The 17,966-nt window shown below is 46.5% G+C and overlaps 1 protein-coding gene across 1 annotated transcript in view; it reads left to right on the plus strand.

Moving 5' to 3' along the window:
- Positions 1 to 5,698, plus strand: part of LOC140346512 (X-linked interleukin-1 receptor accessory protein-like 2) — a 237,620-nt gene extending 231,922 nt beyond the window's left edge. Inside the window, exons 4-6 of the mRNA XM_072432620.1 lie at positions 4,684 to 4,870; positions 5,409 to 5,576; positions 5,687 to 5,698. Of these exons, the coding sequence (XP_072288721.1) occupies positions 4,684 to 4,870; positions 5,409 to 5,576; positions 5,687 to 5,698 (367 nt within the window). The remainder of the gene's footprint in view (positions 1 to 4,683; positions 4,871 to 5,408; positions 5,577 to 5,686) is intronic.
- Positions 5,699 to 17,966: the final 12,268 nt, after the last annotated feature.

A 17,966-nucleotide genomic window follows, 5' to 3' on the forward strand; every position in this document is an offset into this window, starting at 1 on the left:
CCGTGAGCTGCACACGCCTCACGCTCTGGTCCATGTGCGGCGCAGAGACACGTGTCAAAACACCGGCGACACTGCGTCCGAGCGCGCGTCACGTTTGCATAATTGTCACCTCTGTTACACGGATCGCCTCGTTAGCATTCGGCGCCGACGCGGGACAGATGGTGCGCGGATAAGACGCCATTAAAGTCAATAAATTATAGAGAAAAAACACTTAAGGGCACAACAAAGGCAGAGCTTAAGTTTCAGGTTTGTGAGTGCAGCTTTGGGAGGCTGAGGAGGCTGATGTTTCTGCTGCTGCGGTGGAGAAAGTGCATTTATAGGAATTTAGTTAAGTCAATTACAGACTCAACTTGTGTAATATTTTATTTATTTTTACCCCTAAATTCTTGTTTTAAATTAATTTTTTTCCTGTCTTTTACTGTATTTATTTATTTTATTTATTTTATTTATTTTATTTATTTTATTTATTTTATTTATATATAATTTCTTTGAATTATTTATTTTTTTTATTTTCAGCTTTTGTATTTATTTTTATTTTATTTTGAAAAATGGAGGTTTAACTGCCTTTTATTTATGCCTTAAACCCCCAGAACATTGTGTGGTGTTGCATGACGACGCAGACAAACGAATATGTGTGATCAGTCAATCATGCAATAAGTCTCACTTTATGCATCCCAAAGGTGCGGTTTATGAGCATTTACCCCGGGTCTAAGGCCGTTTCCTCATCACAAACACCTGGAGAGGGACAAGAGCCGTTTTAAAGGTCAATAACAAGACCAATAAATCAGAATGTGTGTCCTTTGCGTGCGGTGATCACAGAAACACTCAAACAAAGGTCAGGTTTATGGTCATCAGGGCCAGTGTCTGGGCCATTTGAGGTGAGTAACAGCCCTCAGGACAAGAGTGTCTCCCCTCTGTGTTCTGTGTGAGGAAACATAAAACCCTGTCATTAGCCTGCACTTCCATGTACACTGAGCTTGCTCTTTAGGGTTCAAATATTAAAAAAAGAACTTAAAAACTTGCAAAAATGCGCCAGTCAGCTGACCAGCCATAAATACCTTGTTCAGGGGCAGCGCTGTAACCAAGGAAACGGTTTAGGTGAAGGTTTAATTCAAGTCCAGCTTCTCGTGTTTCTCTAATTCTGACGTTGTTTGTCCCTGTGGTAAATAATTATCACCGTTTTACATGAGCCAAGTTTCAGTTTGTGAAGGAAATCTGAAAATGCAGAGCAGAATCCCTCTGTGATGTCATCAGAAAGTGCCATTTTCTCTACAAACTCTGCAAATGACACCTTTTTATGACAGTTGAAACAACCATTTAACCAAAAAAAAAACTCATCATGTGAAATTATTTGTCAAATCATAACTTTAGCCCTTGTTTACAATCTGGTTGCTAAGTAACTGTTGTGGCATTACCTCCACGGACACGTCAAACCAGGAAGTGACATCACAAACGTCACAAAAAATTGCCAAATTGGAGAAAAACAGGCAAAATGTCCGGTCAGATCTCTCAGTTTCGCTGCAGCATTCGGAGGAGTTTTGGGTTGATGTTAAAACCCCGCCCCGGACACAGGCAGAACATGCAAAGACAAGCCCCTCCCTCTCTGGAATGCCCGCTAATTCATCCCGTGCCTGGGGTTTGTCAACGTCGCTGAGCCGCGGCGCACTTGGGCGACACGGGACGACGCTCACGCAAACGTCGAGGTAAAACCGCACCTTAATGGAAAAAACACGGCGTCGTTAATCTTGGACCGCGAGCGACGGAGGGCGATATTTAGAGATTAGTGGGGTTCGTGGCGCCTAATCACATGCAAGAGAAACAGCGCTAAATAACTCTGAGCAGAAGAAATATAGAAGTAAAGTATAAGTAAAGTGTGGGAACTTTAGCGAGAGAAGGAAACTCCAGATGTAAAGGTGTTCAGCTGAATAAAGGTCTGCGGTGGGTTTCCAGATCATTATTGTCCTTTACATTGTCAGTATATGTCTTTTTGTAACCTTTTTTATTTCAAATTTTGCTTTTGTTCAGTCCGTCAGGTACTTTTTGTTTTAAACTTAAGTACTTTTTAGTTAAAATTGTACGACAGAGAACGAGGCTCAGTAAAAGACGGGCATTTTGAGAATAAAGTCGTGACTGATTTTCGCGTTAAAGTTGTAATTGTAACAGAGAATCCAGGAAAAGCTGTCATTTTACAGTGATTTTACAGTGTCTGGCCAGAGGAGCCTCAGAGAGTGTTTTCCCAAGTCGACTCTGTCACTCCATGTGGAAAAAGTACTTGATTCCACAGTTTGGGACGGATATTCCACAGTTTGGGGTCGATGCGTGAGGCCAGAGGAAGACCAGCTGCGGTGGCGATTGGTGTAATAAGTTACAAACCCGTGGGACTTTTTAAATGGCAGAAGTTTACCGTTTGACATTTGTTGTTGGCTTTTGTGTAAAACCTAAAGTGCATTTGACGACACAAGTTAAACGACTCATCCAAACGTTCCAGAACCGGTTGTTAGTCCTGCAGTATTCATCCCGCGGGTCATGTGACTCAAACACAGATTAAAATAGATTTCTGTCATGAATATTGGTCAAATCCATGTAACACACACATATAATCACCACATTAGACAAACAAACAAACTGGATTGTTCAACTTTTTGCCTCCGACGGCAATTTACTGCTAAAGCTAAGCGGCTAGCGTTGGCGACATTGCAGCGTAGCAGTTTGTGTTTGTTCATGATAACTATAATAATGGCTCTTTCAGTCGTGCTGTGTCCGGTGAAAGACCTGCCGCTGTTCGCTGTTGTTTTCCCGACGCTCGCTGTGCATCGTGGCCTGTTCTGACGGTGTGATGTGTGGTTACCTAGCAACCAGACTGTAAACAAGAACCAAAATCAATATAAATGACAGAAGAGTTATGATTTTACTCACAATAACACCTTTATGTCAAACGGTCAGAGAAATGTGTCGCTGTGAACTGTCCCTGACAACGACGCTCATTCTGTTTTTGAGTTTTCATTTGTTGCCAAACTTTTCCATTTTGAAGTCGGCAACAGTTGATTTTAGTTTCGCTTCGGCGTCGTTCCCTAAATGTTTTAAAATGTTGACTTTATTTTTGGTAAAACTTTGTGTGGCTTTATCTGTAAAATATAACACTTAAAACATATAAAACTATAACTTTTTTCTGGCTTTGACGTTCTAGTTTATACAAAAAAATATACTTAAAATAAAGATGTTTTGTTTTTTTTGTGCACGAATTGCGCCTCCACAAACCTGATTCGTACTTGCCCATACGAGTCAGAAAGTTACACCGTGTGACTTTAACTTCCTCTTTCCAAAGATCTAAAGCACGTGGAGTTAAAGACGAGCAAATGTATCTTTTTGGTCTGAATATTGTGTCATTGTGACGTGCGCCTCAGACTCAGCGGTGCACATGGTGAATTATGAGCTAAAAACAAACTATATATAGTATAATTATATATTATATTCAGAGTCTTTGTAAATATCTGTCACATGAAGTTTAGGTGTGATGAGCGGATTCACTTCAAAAGCAAATGACATTCATCAAACTGAGAGAGATTCTCCAACCAAAGCAAAGAGCTCAAGTCAACAAGCTGTGTTTGTGCCAGACTGACATGCATGAGAGGGAGGGGGGAGGGAGAGGGGGGGAGGGAGAGGGAGGGGGGGAGGAGAGAGAGAGAGAGAGGGGAGGGAGAGAGAGGAGGAAGGGGGGAGGGAGAGGAGGTAGGGGGGAGAGAGAAGAGAGAGAGGAGGAAGGGGGGAGAGAGAAGAGAGAGAGGGGGGGAAAGAGAGAGAGGGAGAGAGAGGGGGGAGGAGAGAGAGAGAGAGGGGAGGGGGAGAGGGGAGGGAGAGAGAGGGGGAGGGAGAGGGGGGAGGAGAGAAGGGGGGGAGGGAGAGGGGGGGAGAGAGAGAGGGAGTGAGAGAGAGGGGAGGGGGAGAGGGGGGAGGAGGAGAGGGAGAGAGGAGAGAGAGAGGGAGACACATCCCGCACGAGTCATTGAATCATTCAAACTGAGGTGTGTCGTTCACAGTGAAGTCAGTTTATTCATGTGTAATACCACTTGCTGTCAACAGGGGGAGCTCTAACGCAGATATAATCTGAGTTCTGAGACATCAAATGACGAGCACGTTTGGGATAATAGTTGTTTGAGAAGTCATTGCGATCGCTCTTCTGTTCTTACAATCATACTCACGTTTAATACCGACATCGACATCAACAAATGGAAACTTTGTCCAGATGGCCGATCTTTTTCAAGTGGCAACAACAAGCGTCAAAAACGACACACACAGATGTCACGGCTTATTCGGGATGGAAGTGTTTGCTGTGGCACAACAAACACATGAGTTACAGTAAAGAGTATTACAGTATTCAAACAGACGCAGTAAAGAGTATTACAGTATTCAAACACACGCAGTAAAGAGTATTCAAACAGACGCAGTAAAGAGTATCACAGTATTCAAACAGACACAGTAAAGAGGTTCTCACAGGTGCAGAGCAGATGGAGATCAGCGTCGAGCGGAAACAGATGGTGAGAGTCTGTTCTGATTTGCGTAAAAGAACAATAAACCATGAGATATGAAGTGAACTAGGGCCACAAATCTCGTGCTGAACCGCAGTCGAGTACAACGCTTTGTGTATTTAAACGATAAAAGTGTCGCGTTGTTGTGTTTCTGCAGGAACTCCACGTACTGCATGAAGGTGTCCATGCACATGACGGTGGAGGAGAGCGACGAGGGAAAGTGCTTCAGCTCAAAGATCCGACACCTGGAGAAGGCCGAGGTCACTCACAGCAAGATGATCACCTGCCCCGACATCGAGGACTACCTGGCCCCGTACAAGCAGCCCAGCATGGCCTGGTACAAGGTAACGACACTTATACACACGTATATGTACTAACGTGCCTTTACGAGCGGCCTAGATTGGCCTGGTACAAGGTAACGACACGTATAAACACGTATATGTACTAACGTGCTGAGTCAGTAGGACTGATGAGAGGAGAAGAGTTACACAAGTAAAACTGTTCTCAAGACGAGTCATAAAACAGTGAAATGAACATGCAGAACATTATGTACAGGAAATTCACCTTGTGGACAGAGTCTGTGATCAGATGTTTACTAAAACTGCATAGCCTTTAGCAAAGTTTTAGCTTTATGATTCATTTACCAACGTTTAAAGCATGAAGCTTCTCCTGGTGCCAGAGACATCATGAATCTCCAGGTTGGAGTTGTTCAGAGGTCGTCTGCAGTTCGCGACAGTTATAAACACATATATGTACGAACGACCCGAGCATGGCCTGGTACAAGAGAAGGAAAGAGAAAAGCTGCCGTCATCTGAGGTGTTTGCTTCTGGAGCCCGGGTCCCTCAGACTTTGGACTGAGACCTTCTCTGAACCTCTGTGCAGGAGTGCGAGCGCGCCGAGTTCAGGAGCTCCATCGTCATGAACAACACTCACATCTGGATGCCGAAGGTGGAGGAAGGAGACGCGGGGAACTACACGTGCGAGCTGCAGTACGGCTCTCGGCTGGTGAGGAGGACCACACAGCTCAAAGTCACAGGTAGGACCACCAAAGTACTTCAAATACTGCACCTGAGAGCTGAAAATACACCCACTACACACATCATGTCACGTTGTAAACACATGATACACATCTTCTGCATGTTACAAACTCTTTCAGGCAGGTTTTCCCTTAAAGCGCCCCCTGCAGGTCGGAAGACTCACTGAACTAAAATGCAGTTCAGATAAATATATTTTGAATTTTGAAAAGAATCATTCCAAAAAATATCCTAGAAAAGCTCATTTTTTAGGTTTATAATTTCACTTCCTGTTTGTAATTGATGACATCACAGTAGGAAATTACCCAGCAAACACTGGGCCAAAACTCCTCTAATGTCACAATGTTTTTATTTGACTAAAAACAATAAACGAGAGCGACTTTATTTTGTTGAATTGATGTTTAGAGTCAAAAAAGTAGTTTCTTTGTGTAAATTCTGCATAAAATTTGACTGGAATGAACGTCTCTGGTGTGATGTCACTTCCTGTATGAGTGTCCCTGGTGTGATATCACTTCCTGTATGAGCGTCCCTGGTGTGATGTCACTTCCTGTATGAGTGTCTCTGGTGTGATGTCACTTCCTGTATGAGTGTCCCTGGTGTGATGTCACTTCCTGTATGAGTGTCCCTGGTGTGATGTCACTTCCTGTATGAGCGTCCCTGGTGTGATGTCACTTCCTGTATGAGTGTCCCTGGTGTGATGTCACTTCCTGTTTGAGCGTCCCTGGTGTGATGTCACTTCCTGTATGAGTGTCCCTGGTGTGATGTCACTTCCTGTATGAGTGTCCCTGGTGTGATGTCATTTCCTGTATGAGCGTCTCTGGTGTGATGTCACTTCCTGTATAAGCGTCCCTGGTGTGATGTCACTTCCTGTATGAGTGTCTCTGGTGTGATGTCACTTCCTGTATGAGTGTCCCTGTGTGATGTCACTTCCTGTATGAGTGTCCCTGGTGTGATGTCACTTCCTGTCATTATTTACAGACTTTTCATCATTTTCTCCACAAATACCTGCTCGATAGGTGTAAAACTAGAATATATTTGTACGACAGATATAAATACACGGAATAAAGTCAGAATTAGACGATGGTACAAACCAGAGGCTGTTTGAAGCTCAAACCGGAGCCGTTTCTGAACCTTTGGAGACAAAACAAACGTCTGGAACTCTTTGTGAAGAGACTTTTGGCCTCGGAGTGTGATTTCCTCTGATTATAAGTGGAATCCAGCTCCGCTCAGAGTCGCCCTGACGACCGCAAGTAAAGCTCAACACGAAACCTTTGAAATGACCGTCCGAGACTTTAGCGACGCAGAATCCAAATCTGAGGCTTTTTGCAACATTTGATTGTTTATCTTATTTGAAACTGATCCTGGTTCAGTGATAGTGCCCTTTTACCAAAGGGTGAACGGGAAGGAAAAGGCCAGAGTCGTGTTGTCGCTGAAGCTACATTTTGTTTTGATCCACGTTTTGCAAATTAAAACGTCTCTGACTTGTGTCTAAACTGAAAGCGTCGTACTCGATACTTGATACTCGATACTCGATACTCGATACTCGGATCAAATTGAGAGTTGGGAAACGTCATTGTTTGTGAAGTTTGTGTTTGTGTCACGATCAGAGGAAAAGAGTTGTATCATGTCGACCGATACAAGGCGACGAAAACATACAGATCTCTAACATCTCAACAGTCTCTTCTCTCGTCTCCTCTCTCGTCTCCTCTCTCGTCTCTTCTCTCGTCTCTCCTCTCTCGTCTCCTCTCTCGTCTCCTCTCTCGTCTCCTCTCTCATCTCTTCTCTCGTCTCTTCTCTCGTCTCTCTTCTCTCGTCTCTCCTCTCTCGTCTCCTCTCTCGTCTCCTCTCTCGTCTCCTCTCTCATCTCTTCTCTCGTCTCTTCTCTCTCTTCTCTCGTCTCTTCTCTCTCGTCTCCTCTCTCGTCTCCTCTCTCGTCTCCTCTCTCGTCTCCTCTCTCGTCTCTTCTCTCGTCTCTTCTCTCTCTTCTCTCGTCTCTTCTCTCTCGTCTCCTCTCTCGTCTCTTCTCTCGTCTCTTCTCTCGTCTCTTCTCTCTCTTCTCTCGTCTCTTCTCTCGTCTCTTCTCTCGTCTCTTCTCTCTCTTCTCTCGTCTCTTCTCTCTCGTCTCCTCTCTCGTCTCCTCTCTCGTCTCTTCTCTCGTCTCTCCTCTCTCTTCTCTCGTCTCTTCTCTCTCGTCTCCTCTCTCGTCTCCTCTCTCGTCTCTTCTCTCGTCTCTTCTCTCTCTTCTCCCGTCTCTTCTCTCTCGTCTCCTCTCTCGTCTCTTCTCTCGTCTCTTCTCTCGTCTCTTCTCTCTCTTCTCTCGTCTCTTCTCTCTCGTCTCCTCTCTCGTCTCCTCTCTCGTCTCTTCTCTCGTCTCTTCTCTCTCTTCTCTCGTCTCTTCTCTCTCGTCTCCTCTCTCGTCTCCTCTCTCGTCTCTTCTCTCGTCTCTTCTCTCTCGTCTCCTCTCTCGTCTCCTCTCTCATCTCTTCTCTCGTCTCTTCTCTCTCTTCTCTCGTCTCTTCTCTCTCGTCTCCTCTCTCGTCTCCTCTCTCGTCTCCTCTCTCGTCTCCTCTCTCGTCTCTTCTCTCGTCTCTTCTCTCTCTTCTCTCGTCTCTTCTCTCTCGTCTCCTCTCTCGTCTCTTCTCTCGTCTCTTCTCTCGTCTCTTCTCTCTCTTCTCTCGTCTCTTCTCTCTCGTCTCCTCTCTCGTCTCCTCTCTCGTCTCTTCTCTCGTCTCTTCTCTCTCTTCTCTCGTCTCTTCTCTCTCGTCTCCTCTCTCGTCTCCTCTCTCGTCTCTTCTCTCGTCTCTTCTCTCTCGTCTCCTCTCTCGTCTCCTCTCTCGTCTCTTCTCTCGTCTCTTCTCTCTCTTCTCCCGTCTCTTCTCTCTCGTCTCTCCTCTCGTCTCTTGTCTCTCGTCTCGTCTCCGCTCCGCAGACCAGCCGCTCTGACACATCCATTACATTTGACAGACTCTTGGACCACTTCATCATTCATGGTTTTCCTCCGGTCGCTCCGCCACATGCTCAGAGTGAAACACGCTCCGTCACATCTGCCGCGTCTTCTTCCTCTTCTTTTTCTTCTTTTTCTTCTTTTTCTTCTTTTTCTTCTTCTTCTTCTTCTTCTTCTTCTTCTTCTTCTTCTTCTTCTTCTTCTTCTTCTTCTTCTTCTTCTTCTTCTTCTTCTTCTTCTTCTTCTTCTTCTTCTTCTTCTTCTTTTTCTTCTTCTTCTTCTTCTTCTTCTTCTTCTCTCCGTCCTCTCTTTCATCGCCGCCTCATTAAACCGGCATTGCTTTGCACTCGAGTGGCTTTGGACTCCTCTCGAGGAGTCGCTCGAGTTTTGCGCTTCGGCGGCGGCGGCAGAGTCGAGGAACCGACAAACTACGGCTAAAACGGAGAAGACGTGGAGCTAAATGACAGAGGACGCCATGACGACCGGATTAAATGGCAATAATGAACGGAAACGAGCCTGAAATGAATCGTTTGGGGGTTTTCTCTGTCGTTACACGAAGCCTCACCCGGTCCCAGAGGCTTTTACAGGCTTTAGATTGAGGAGATTGAGCTCTAAATCTGCAAAATCTGGAGATGTTTGTAAGAAATACACTTCATTATTAACCCTGGACACTTAACGATCACTGACACTGAGCTTTAAACTGGATGATTTCACTCTGAGACGTTTTAAATACATCATCGGCTGAAATATAAAGGCTTCTAGAGAGAATATGTATGGATGAAGTGATTATTTCCCTCGTTTTGTCTCTACCTATAACGCGACAAAATGCAACTCGAAGCAACAAAAGTGACAAAAAAGCACTTATAATGCGACAAAATGCAACTCGGTAAAACGTAAACAGGAAGTAGTTTCCCCTGAGCGTCGTTTGTTTGCGGGAGATAAAGACTGAACCGTGTGTGACCCCGAAGTCCGTAAATGCGATCAGTGTGTGTCGTCCTTGTATCCGATTTTCACGGCTTTTCCACGACCGTTTACCTGCTTTTTGTCTTTTCTTTTCACACGTCGACAACAAACCGAATGCTAAGCAGAGTTGGAGACGTTTATATTTGATGTTAGAGCTGCGTTTTGTGAAAATATTAACCGATAAATCCTCCTGGTCCATTCCAGCCGTCTGCGGAACACATTGTGCAGTATTTACCCTGCGCTCTCGTCTTAATGACTCCATGCTCCGCGCTCTCCTTCAGGACCCTCTGTGGCGCTGTCCTTCAGGACCCTCTGCGGCGCTCTCCTTTAGGACCCTCTGTGGCGCTGTCCTTCAGGACCCTCTGTGGCGCTGTCCTTCAGGACCCTCTGTGGCGCTGTCCTTCAGGACCCTCTGTGACGCTCTCCTTTAGGACCCTCTGCGGCGCTCTCCTTTAGGACCCTCTGCGGCGCTCTCCTTTAGGACCCTCTGTGGCGCTCTCCTTCAGGACCCTCTGTGGCGCTGTCCTTCAGGACCCTCTGTGGCGCTGTCCTTCAGGACCCTCTGTGGCGCTGTCCTTTAGGACCCTCTGCGGCGCTGTCCTTCAGAACCCTCTGCAGCGCTGCCAGTCCACACGTTTGTTTGTTTGTTCCATCGGGAAAGTGCAAACAAAAGCCGCGTATTGCACTGGAAACGCGGCGCTCCGATCGTCATATTATCGGCCCCTTTTTAGCTCAGTATTTACAGATAAAAAAGTCATCCGTTTACGTCGTACTCGTGTCGGCCTTTTCAAAATTCTCAATTACAAAGTAGTCGTCCAACATACTGGTGCACGTAGGCGCCCTCTGCTGGTGGTCGGAGACTCGGCGCGGCCTTCTCTACCTGTGTCGTCCTGCGCTTTCGTAAAGCAACACCGCGGAACTTACCAGGACTAATCAAGTCTTGTTTCTAAGCTAAAACCAGGTCTAAACCAGGACTAAACCAGGTCTAAACCAGGACTAAACCAGGACTAAACCAGGACTTTTCTTTTCTTCACTGCAACAATTACACACGATCATTATTCTGTTTTTAGGTCCTTTTCCTCAGGCCACAGAAGTTTGTTTGTCCCGTCGCGGCTCGAAGAGGAAGCGTGATATTCATAAACCTGTGACCAGCTGATGTCGAGCAGTGAACGCAATAAAAACACAATCCCACTTCAGGACTTTATTAAACGGGCGCAAAAAGAGAACGAGGGGAAATTCAAATAAATGACAATCTGTGTTGAACATAATCGGAACTGTCATAAATGCGTTTGAATGGGACTTTCTGAAAATGCAGTGTTTTCGTCTCCACGGGGACATGAAGCGTGGACATGTCCTCTGATTATCACCTAAACTGTGTTTGTGCGAGCGGTTTAAACCAGGGCAGCGCTAGCCCGGAGAGCGGCGGCTAAAACAGGCGCCATGCATCTTTTATGAGCTCCGGCGAAAGACCCCAAAGCTGCGGATAAATAAATGAATTCAGTGTTTGTGTTTGACAGAAAAAAACGGAGCTAAACTCTTGTCCTGCGAGCGAGCGGCGAAGGACACGAGCAATCTGGGCGAGAGCTCGAATCCCACTGCTTTGCTTTGGAATAATCCACACAGCGGCATTAAACGCGTCCGTCGCCGTGACGACGGGCGGCGCCGCCGGTCGTGTGTAAAGCAGAACGAGAACAGACAGAACAAGACACACAGAGCAAAGAAAAGAAGAGTCCAATGAAAGTCTAGTGGCCAGTCATAGGAACTACAGCGAGACTGTTAGCGACGAAAGGTAACCAAAAGTGACAAAAAAGCACCTATAACGCAACAAAATGCAACTAGAAGCGACAAAAGTTACAAAAAAGCACTTAAAACGCAACGAAATGCAACTAAAAGCAACAAAAGTGACAAAAACATGATTAAAAGCAACAGAGACATTCAATTTCTACAATTGTTTCCACTGATGCTAACTTGTACGTTGAGCCTTAGCGACACAAAGCTAACATAGCGCGTTAGCAACAGCTGTTTCCTGTTTAGGGCCGCACGGCACTCGCTTTGTCGAGAGCCACAATCTGATATTTCCAGGTCATAATGCGTCTGACATTAGCATTAGCATTAGAATTAGCATGACATAAAGAGAGGTTCAAACGCGGCGTAGAGGCTTTGAGAGAAGTCAAAGAAATGAGGCAAAACTGTTCCTGTGCACGCTAACTTTAGCCACGCCCCTCTCACACGCGCTAGTTTTAGCCACGCCCCTCACACACACACATGAATTACTAAACGACTTTTTGTGACTCGCTCAGATCGACCTCAGGAGTAAAACGTGTCATTCATGTACATTTTGACCCTGTAAATGCGCTTCCTGGTTTGGTGTTTGATGTCGCGTTGCCGTGGCGATGGATAATGCTCTCCGGCCTCAGACTCACACACGCCGCAGTTCCGCAGTGTTAAAATTAGCCCGCTCCGGAGCGCCGCGCCCGGGCTCATCCGGCTGGAGCGCCGCTGAATTATGCATGGAAGTTGTTTGGGAATGTGACTGGTGCCGAAAACAAGAAAACAAGACGAGTTTACAAGGAAGAGGAAGAGGAAGAGGAAGAGGAAGCACCAGCGACAACCTCCTGCCTCTAAATGTTTTAAAAGGCTCTGCTAAATGGACTTTTCTTACTTTAGGCTGAGGACGAATGAAATATACTTAAAAACTCACCGAGAGTTCAAATGTGGAAGAGTTTTTATTTTAGAACGACGAGAAAAGACTGAAAATGACAGAGGAAGAGGAAGAGGAAGAGGAAGAGGAAGAGTGACCTTTCATGAGAGTCCAGGACTAAACCAGGACTAAACCAGGACTAAACCAGTTCTAAACCAGGACTAAACCAGGACTAAACCAGGACTAAACCAGGTCTAAACCAGGACTAAACCAGGACTAAACCAGGACTAAACCAGGACTAAACCAGGACTAAACCAGGTCTAGACCAGGACTAAACCAGTTCTAAACCAGGACTAAACCAGGACTAAACCAGGTCTAAACCAGGACTAAACCAGTTCTAAACCAGGTCTAAACCAGTTCTAAACCAGGACTAAAACCAGGACTAAACCAGGTCTAAACCAGTTCTAAACCAAGACTAAACCAGGACTAAACCAGGACTAAACCAGGTCTAAACCAGGACTAAACCAGGACTAAACCAGGTCTAAACCAGGCACACGTTCTCTTATATAATCTATATGCTTATTATAAAGACATTTATGAACAAAATTAAAAATCAAGTTGCACCCGATTTTGCACCAAACAGAGGTCAGAGGTCAGAGGTTTGAGACGTGGAAGATCTCTGATAAAAAAGGAGAATATAAGAGGGGCAAGAGCGGAGCCTTGAGGAACTCCTTCACCAGTTACACTTGTGTCTGACTGAAAACCATGAGTTTATCGCCTAAAGTTTGTCAAGAAGCAACGAACGATCCACGAGATCAAAAGCTTTTGTCCAACATTTAGACCCAAGTCAATAATCATGAGATCATGAAAGCGACGCAGTGAAACCAGAAACATGCGTTTACACGGCTACAGTACAAAGAATAGCAATCCTCCTCCTCCTCCTCCTCCTTCTCTTCCTCACTTCCTCTCCTCTTCCTCCTCCTCTTCCTCTCCTTCTCTTCCTCTCCTCTTCCTCTCCAAATGGAGCGGTGGAATCAGGGGTTAAAAGAAACAAATGGTAAAAGGACACAGAGAGTCTTCACTACGAGACGAGGACGCTCAGAACTTTAGACTTTAAGACTTTAGGACTTTATCTGTTTAAAAGTTACAACCGGCGATTTTTAAAACACTAAACTCACAAACTTTACACAAACTTTACACAAACTTTAGACAAACTTTAGACAAACTTTAGACAAACTTTAGACAAACTTTAGATCCTCGGGAGCGAAAACAAAGAGTTCAAGGTCAATTTTGTCAGAATTGGGCCGAACGGAAGAAAAAGTGCAACAGGAAAAAGGACAAAACGACGCAGAGGACGGACAGAACGACATAGAGGACGGACAGAAGGACGCAGAGGACGAACAGGAGGACGGACAGAAGGACGCAGAGGACGGACAGAAGGACGCAGAGGACGGACAGAACGACACAGAGGACGGACAGAACGACACAGAGGACGGACAGAAGGACGCAGAGGACGGACAGGAGGACGGACAGAAGGACGCAGAGGACGGACAGGAGGACGGACAGAAGGACGCAGAGGACGGACAGAACGACGCAGAGGACGGACAGAACGACGCAGAGGACGGACAGAAGGACGCAGAGGACGGACAGAACGATGCAGAGGACGGACAGAACGACGCAGAGGACGGACAGAAGGACGCAGAGGACGGACAGAACGATGCAGAGGACGGACAGAACGACGGACAGAAGGACGCAGAGGATCCTCAAATTGGACTGAGCTGCTTTGACTTGTATCCGAGTAACATTTGACCCGCTGTATCTTTACTGTCACTCAGCACTTTGACCGTTTGGCAGAGACGTTCGGACGTAGCATCCTCCGCGCAGGAACTCACTTTACGGACATGATCTGCGGCCCGTCGCCTCCGCGCGCGCGCTCTTCGTCCGACGCGTGGATCCGTGCGGACGCAAAGGGCAGAAGCGTAATGTCAGGAGTGAATCTCGGTTTGCAATTATCTCCGTGCGCCCCCCTCCCGTGCGGCCCCCCGTGCGCCCCCCCCTCCCGTGCGGCCCCCCGTGCGCCCCCCTCCTGTGCGCCCCCCCGTTGCGGCCCCCCGGTGCCGCTCCGGGCCCCGCACTGGAATTAGCTCGTATATTTCCCCGCGTCGTCAATTACCGGCCGCGCGTTTAGAAGGGGGCGGAGCCGTTTCAAATGTCAAAGAACGGCGCTTTGTCGCGTAAAGCGCCGGGGAAATGTGATTCATGTGCGTAATTCGTGTTCCGTCGGAAACTCAGATTTTACACGCGTCGCCGGTGTTGCCACGGTGACGGCGAGGCGATGGTTCAGTCTTTGTCTCGAGTTGAACCGGAGCTCACATTGAGTGGTTCCTGTGGTAGAGCGTTTCCCTCGTACCCGAAGGTCTGCGGTTCGGTCCAGGTCTGAACAATAAGAGCAATAAAAGTTAAAAACACAAGGACAATTATGATGTTAAATGGACTTTTTTTTAGTTTGCGTGAGATATTGTCGACCTCAAAACGTTCCTGGAGTTCTTTGTTGTTGTTTATTTCCCGCTTGTTGCATGAATTCCGTTTACGAGCTTCAAAAGTCACTTCACTCCCGTCAGAAAGTTGCTTCTCAGGTAAAAGTCGGACTCGTTCTGAGCTCTAATCGTGTTGTAGCTCCATTAGCATATGTAGCGTTAGCATATGTAGTGTTCACCTTTTTTCATAGCGACTTATACTCCAGAGCGACTTATATGTGATATTATTCATTATTTTCACACTGACGACCACAAGAGGGCGCTCTAGGCTCTAAGCGACGCAGAAGAAGAATCTGCACTTCCTCTTCCTCTGGAGTTTGTGGAGTTGTTTAGAAGTGACACAGAGGAAGAAGAATTCAGTGGATTTAGTGATTTGGGGTAAAACTGATGCTTTGCTAAACTTGTTAGCATGTTCTTTATGCTATAGTTCTCTGAATAACTGTTCATATGTTACGTTAACATACCAGACACTTACCACAGTTCTGTCTGTGCCTCATGTAGCTGAAGGTGTTAGCGTTAGCATACGTCATGTAGCTGAGGGTGTTAGCGTTAGCATATGTCATGTAGCTGAAGGTGTTAGCGTTAGCATACGTCATGTAGCTGAAGGTGTTAGCGTTAGCATACGTCATGTAGCTGAAGGTGTTAGCGTTAGCATACGTCATGTAGTTGAAGGTGTTAGCGTTAGCATACGTCATGTAGCTGAAGGTGTTAGCGTTAGCATACGTCATGTAGCTGAAGGTGTTAGCGTTAGCATTAGTCATGTAGCTGAAGGTGTTAGCGTTAGCATACGTCATGTAGCTGAAGGTGTTAGCGTTAGCATACGTAGAATCACACGTGTTGTTTTCATGTGGACGTTGTTTTAAGTGAGAACATTTAAAAATGTCGGAGAAAACGAGAGCGTTTTCATCGTCACGACTTCACAAACTGTAACGACAACAATTGATTTCAGGCCGAACGTTTTTGCTTTTTCTCGGACTCGGAAAGGGCAGAAACTGAAATGTCGGTTGTGAATCTTTGTTTGCAATTATCTCTGACACTTTTCCCTCGCTCTGCGGCGACTTTATTATAGAGCACGATTCACACGCCGCAGTTTAAAGTGCTTCACAACCGGAAAGAAAAGCATTCAAATCACAAAGTTTAGTCCTGACTCTGGCACCAGCAGGAGGCCGGTCCATGTTTAGTCCTGACTCTGGCACCAGCAGGAGGCCGGCCCACGTTTAGTCCTGACTCTGGCACCAGCAGGAGGCCGGTCCATGTTTAGTCCTGACTCTGGCACCAGCAGGAGGCCGCTCCATGTTTAGTCCTGACTCTGGCACCAGCAGGAGGCCGGCCCACGTTTAGTCCTGACTCTGGCACCAGCAGGAGGCCGGTCCATGTTTAGTCCTGACTCTGGCACCAGCAGGAGGCCGCTCCATGTTTAGTCCTGACTCTGGCACCAGCAGGAGGCCGCTCCATGTTTAGTCCTGACTCTGGCACCAGCAGGAGGCCGGTCCATGTTTAGTCCTGACTCTGGCACCAGCAGGAGGCCGCTCCATGTTTAGTCCTGACTCTGGCACCAGCAGGAGGCCGGTCCATGTTTAGTCCTGACTCTGGCACCAGCAGGAGGCCGGTCCATGTTTAGTCCTGACTCTGGCACCAGCAGGAGGCCGCTCCATGTTTAGTCCTGACTCTGGCACCAGCAGGAGGCCGCTCCATGTTTAGTCCTGACTCTGGCACCAGCAGGAGGCCGCTCCATGTTTAGTCCTGACTCTGGCACCAGCAGGAGGCCGCTCCATGTTTAGTCCTGACTCTGGCACCAGCAGGAGGCCGCTCCATTGAAAAATCACGATTATTGATGAACCGATTCACCTCGACAGCTGTGATTGTCATTACCGTATTGTCTGGAGTATAAAGCTACGTACAGACCGCCGCTGCCTAATCGCGCCCGACGCAGAATTTGAGCGCGTGTACATTAGAAAGGTTTACTCACCGGACGCGCGCTCTCGACGCCCCGGGCACTGTACACGGGCGCGTGTACGGCGCGCTCTCTGCGCACATGCGCAGTAGAGGTGTTGTCGCATGAGCAGTGGAGTTGTTGTCGTGGCCTTTCATTGAAATGGCGGATATCGAGGGTGTTGTTTTCACGTTTTTGGTTTGTTTGTGTCTCTGTTCCACCGTGAACACATGGTACAGCTCCTTTCTCCCACAAACAGCCACAATCAATCGTTCGTCTGCCATTGTTGACGAGCGAGGAAAAAGTGGCGCTTTTCTTGGGGAATTCCACGGGGAATACCGGAAATGCGAGGGGAAATACGCACGTACGTCACTGGAGCGTCAGCTCTGATTGGCTGCTGCGGCGGCTGCGGCGCATCTGCTGCAGAGACCTCAACATATGTGAGCACGTCGCGCGTCGCTTTGGTCGGCTCATACGCGCGCTCAAAGCGTTGAGAGCGTAAGAAAACGAAGAAATCGCACCGTGGATAACGCACGACGCGCTCGACGCGCGTTTACCATCGACTTTGAATGTAAACTGAACACTGTTGCGGAAACTATTCTATAACAAATGACAGAGAAAATGAGGCAAAATATAACCAAGTTTTCTTGTTCAAAAGTGGTTCTTTATTTTAGCCGTGCACAGCCAAAAAAGCTCTCCCTGACATTTGCCGTTCTGTCCCTCCTGATCTGACCAGAGCAAACATTGAGTTCAGCTTGTTAAGGCACAACAGGTGCCACGTATGCACAAAACCAGTCTGAACGTATTGCAGAAAAACACTCAATGTTCGTGAGACATCCTTGGATCCGCAGCTGTCAGTCTGTGTTCCCAGGGACGTCTGCAGACAGAGTCATAATAAGTGTGACCCAGATGTTAAACATATGTTGACCTAAGTTCTATGGCATCAGGCAAAGACATTACATTTTTACACCACAATTCCCCCTTATGATTAGAATCAAACCCCTGGTTTATTATTAATCATTAGCAAAAAAATGTCAACAATGTATCAATCAATATAAGTAAATCAACAACCTGAAAATCAAAAGAATGTTAAGCACGTCATCAAAATTCAGCAGAAGCAAAACTGTCAAAGGAGAAACACTTAACACATGTTCAGAGTATAAACCTTTTGTCCTGGGACTTTAAACCAGTGTCTCAATCCTCACATTACCACAAAATGATCACATGTATTTAAAACGCAAACAATGATTAGTTCATCTCCGGTGATTAGGTTAAGTATATGATTAAGAATAGATAAAAAAAATAAAACCAAGTGGTTCTAATCTATTTTTTTTTTTTTTTTGTGTTATATCTGAAACTAATCTACAAGACTCCTCTGCAGGTGGAGT

Source organism: Eucyclogobius newberryi, unplaced genomic scaffold (assembly GCF_026437365.1).
Source record: "Eucyclogobius newberryi isolate DKJ021-1_F unplaced genomic scaffold, fEucNew1.0.hap1 SCAF_11, whole genome shotgun sequence".
Lineage (NCBI taxonomy): Eukaryota > Metazoa > Chordata > Actinopteri > Gobiiformes > Gobiidae > Eucyclogobius > Eucyclogobius newberryi.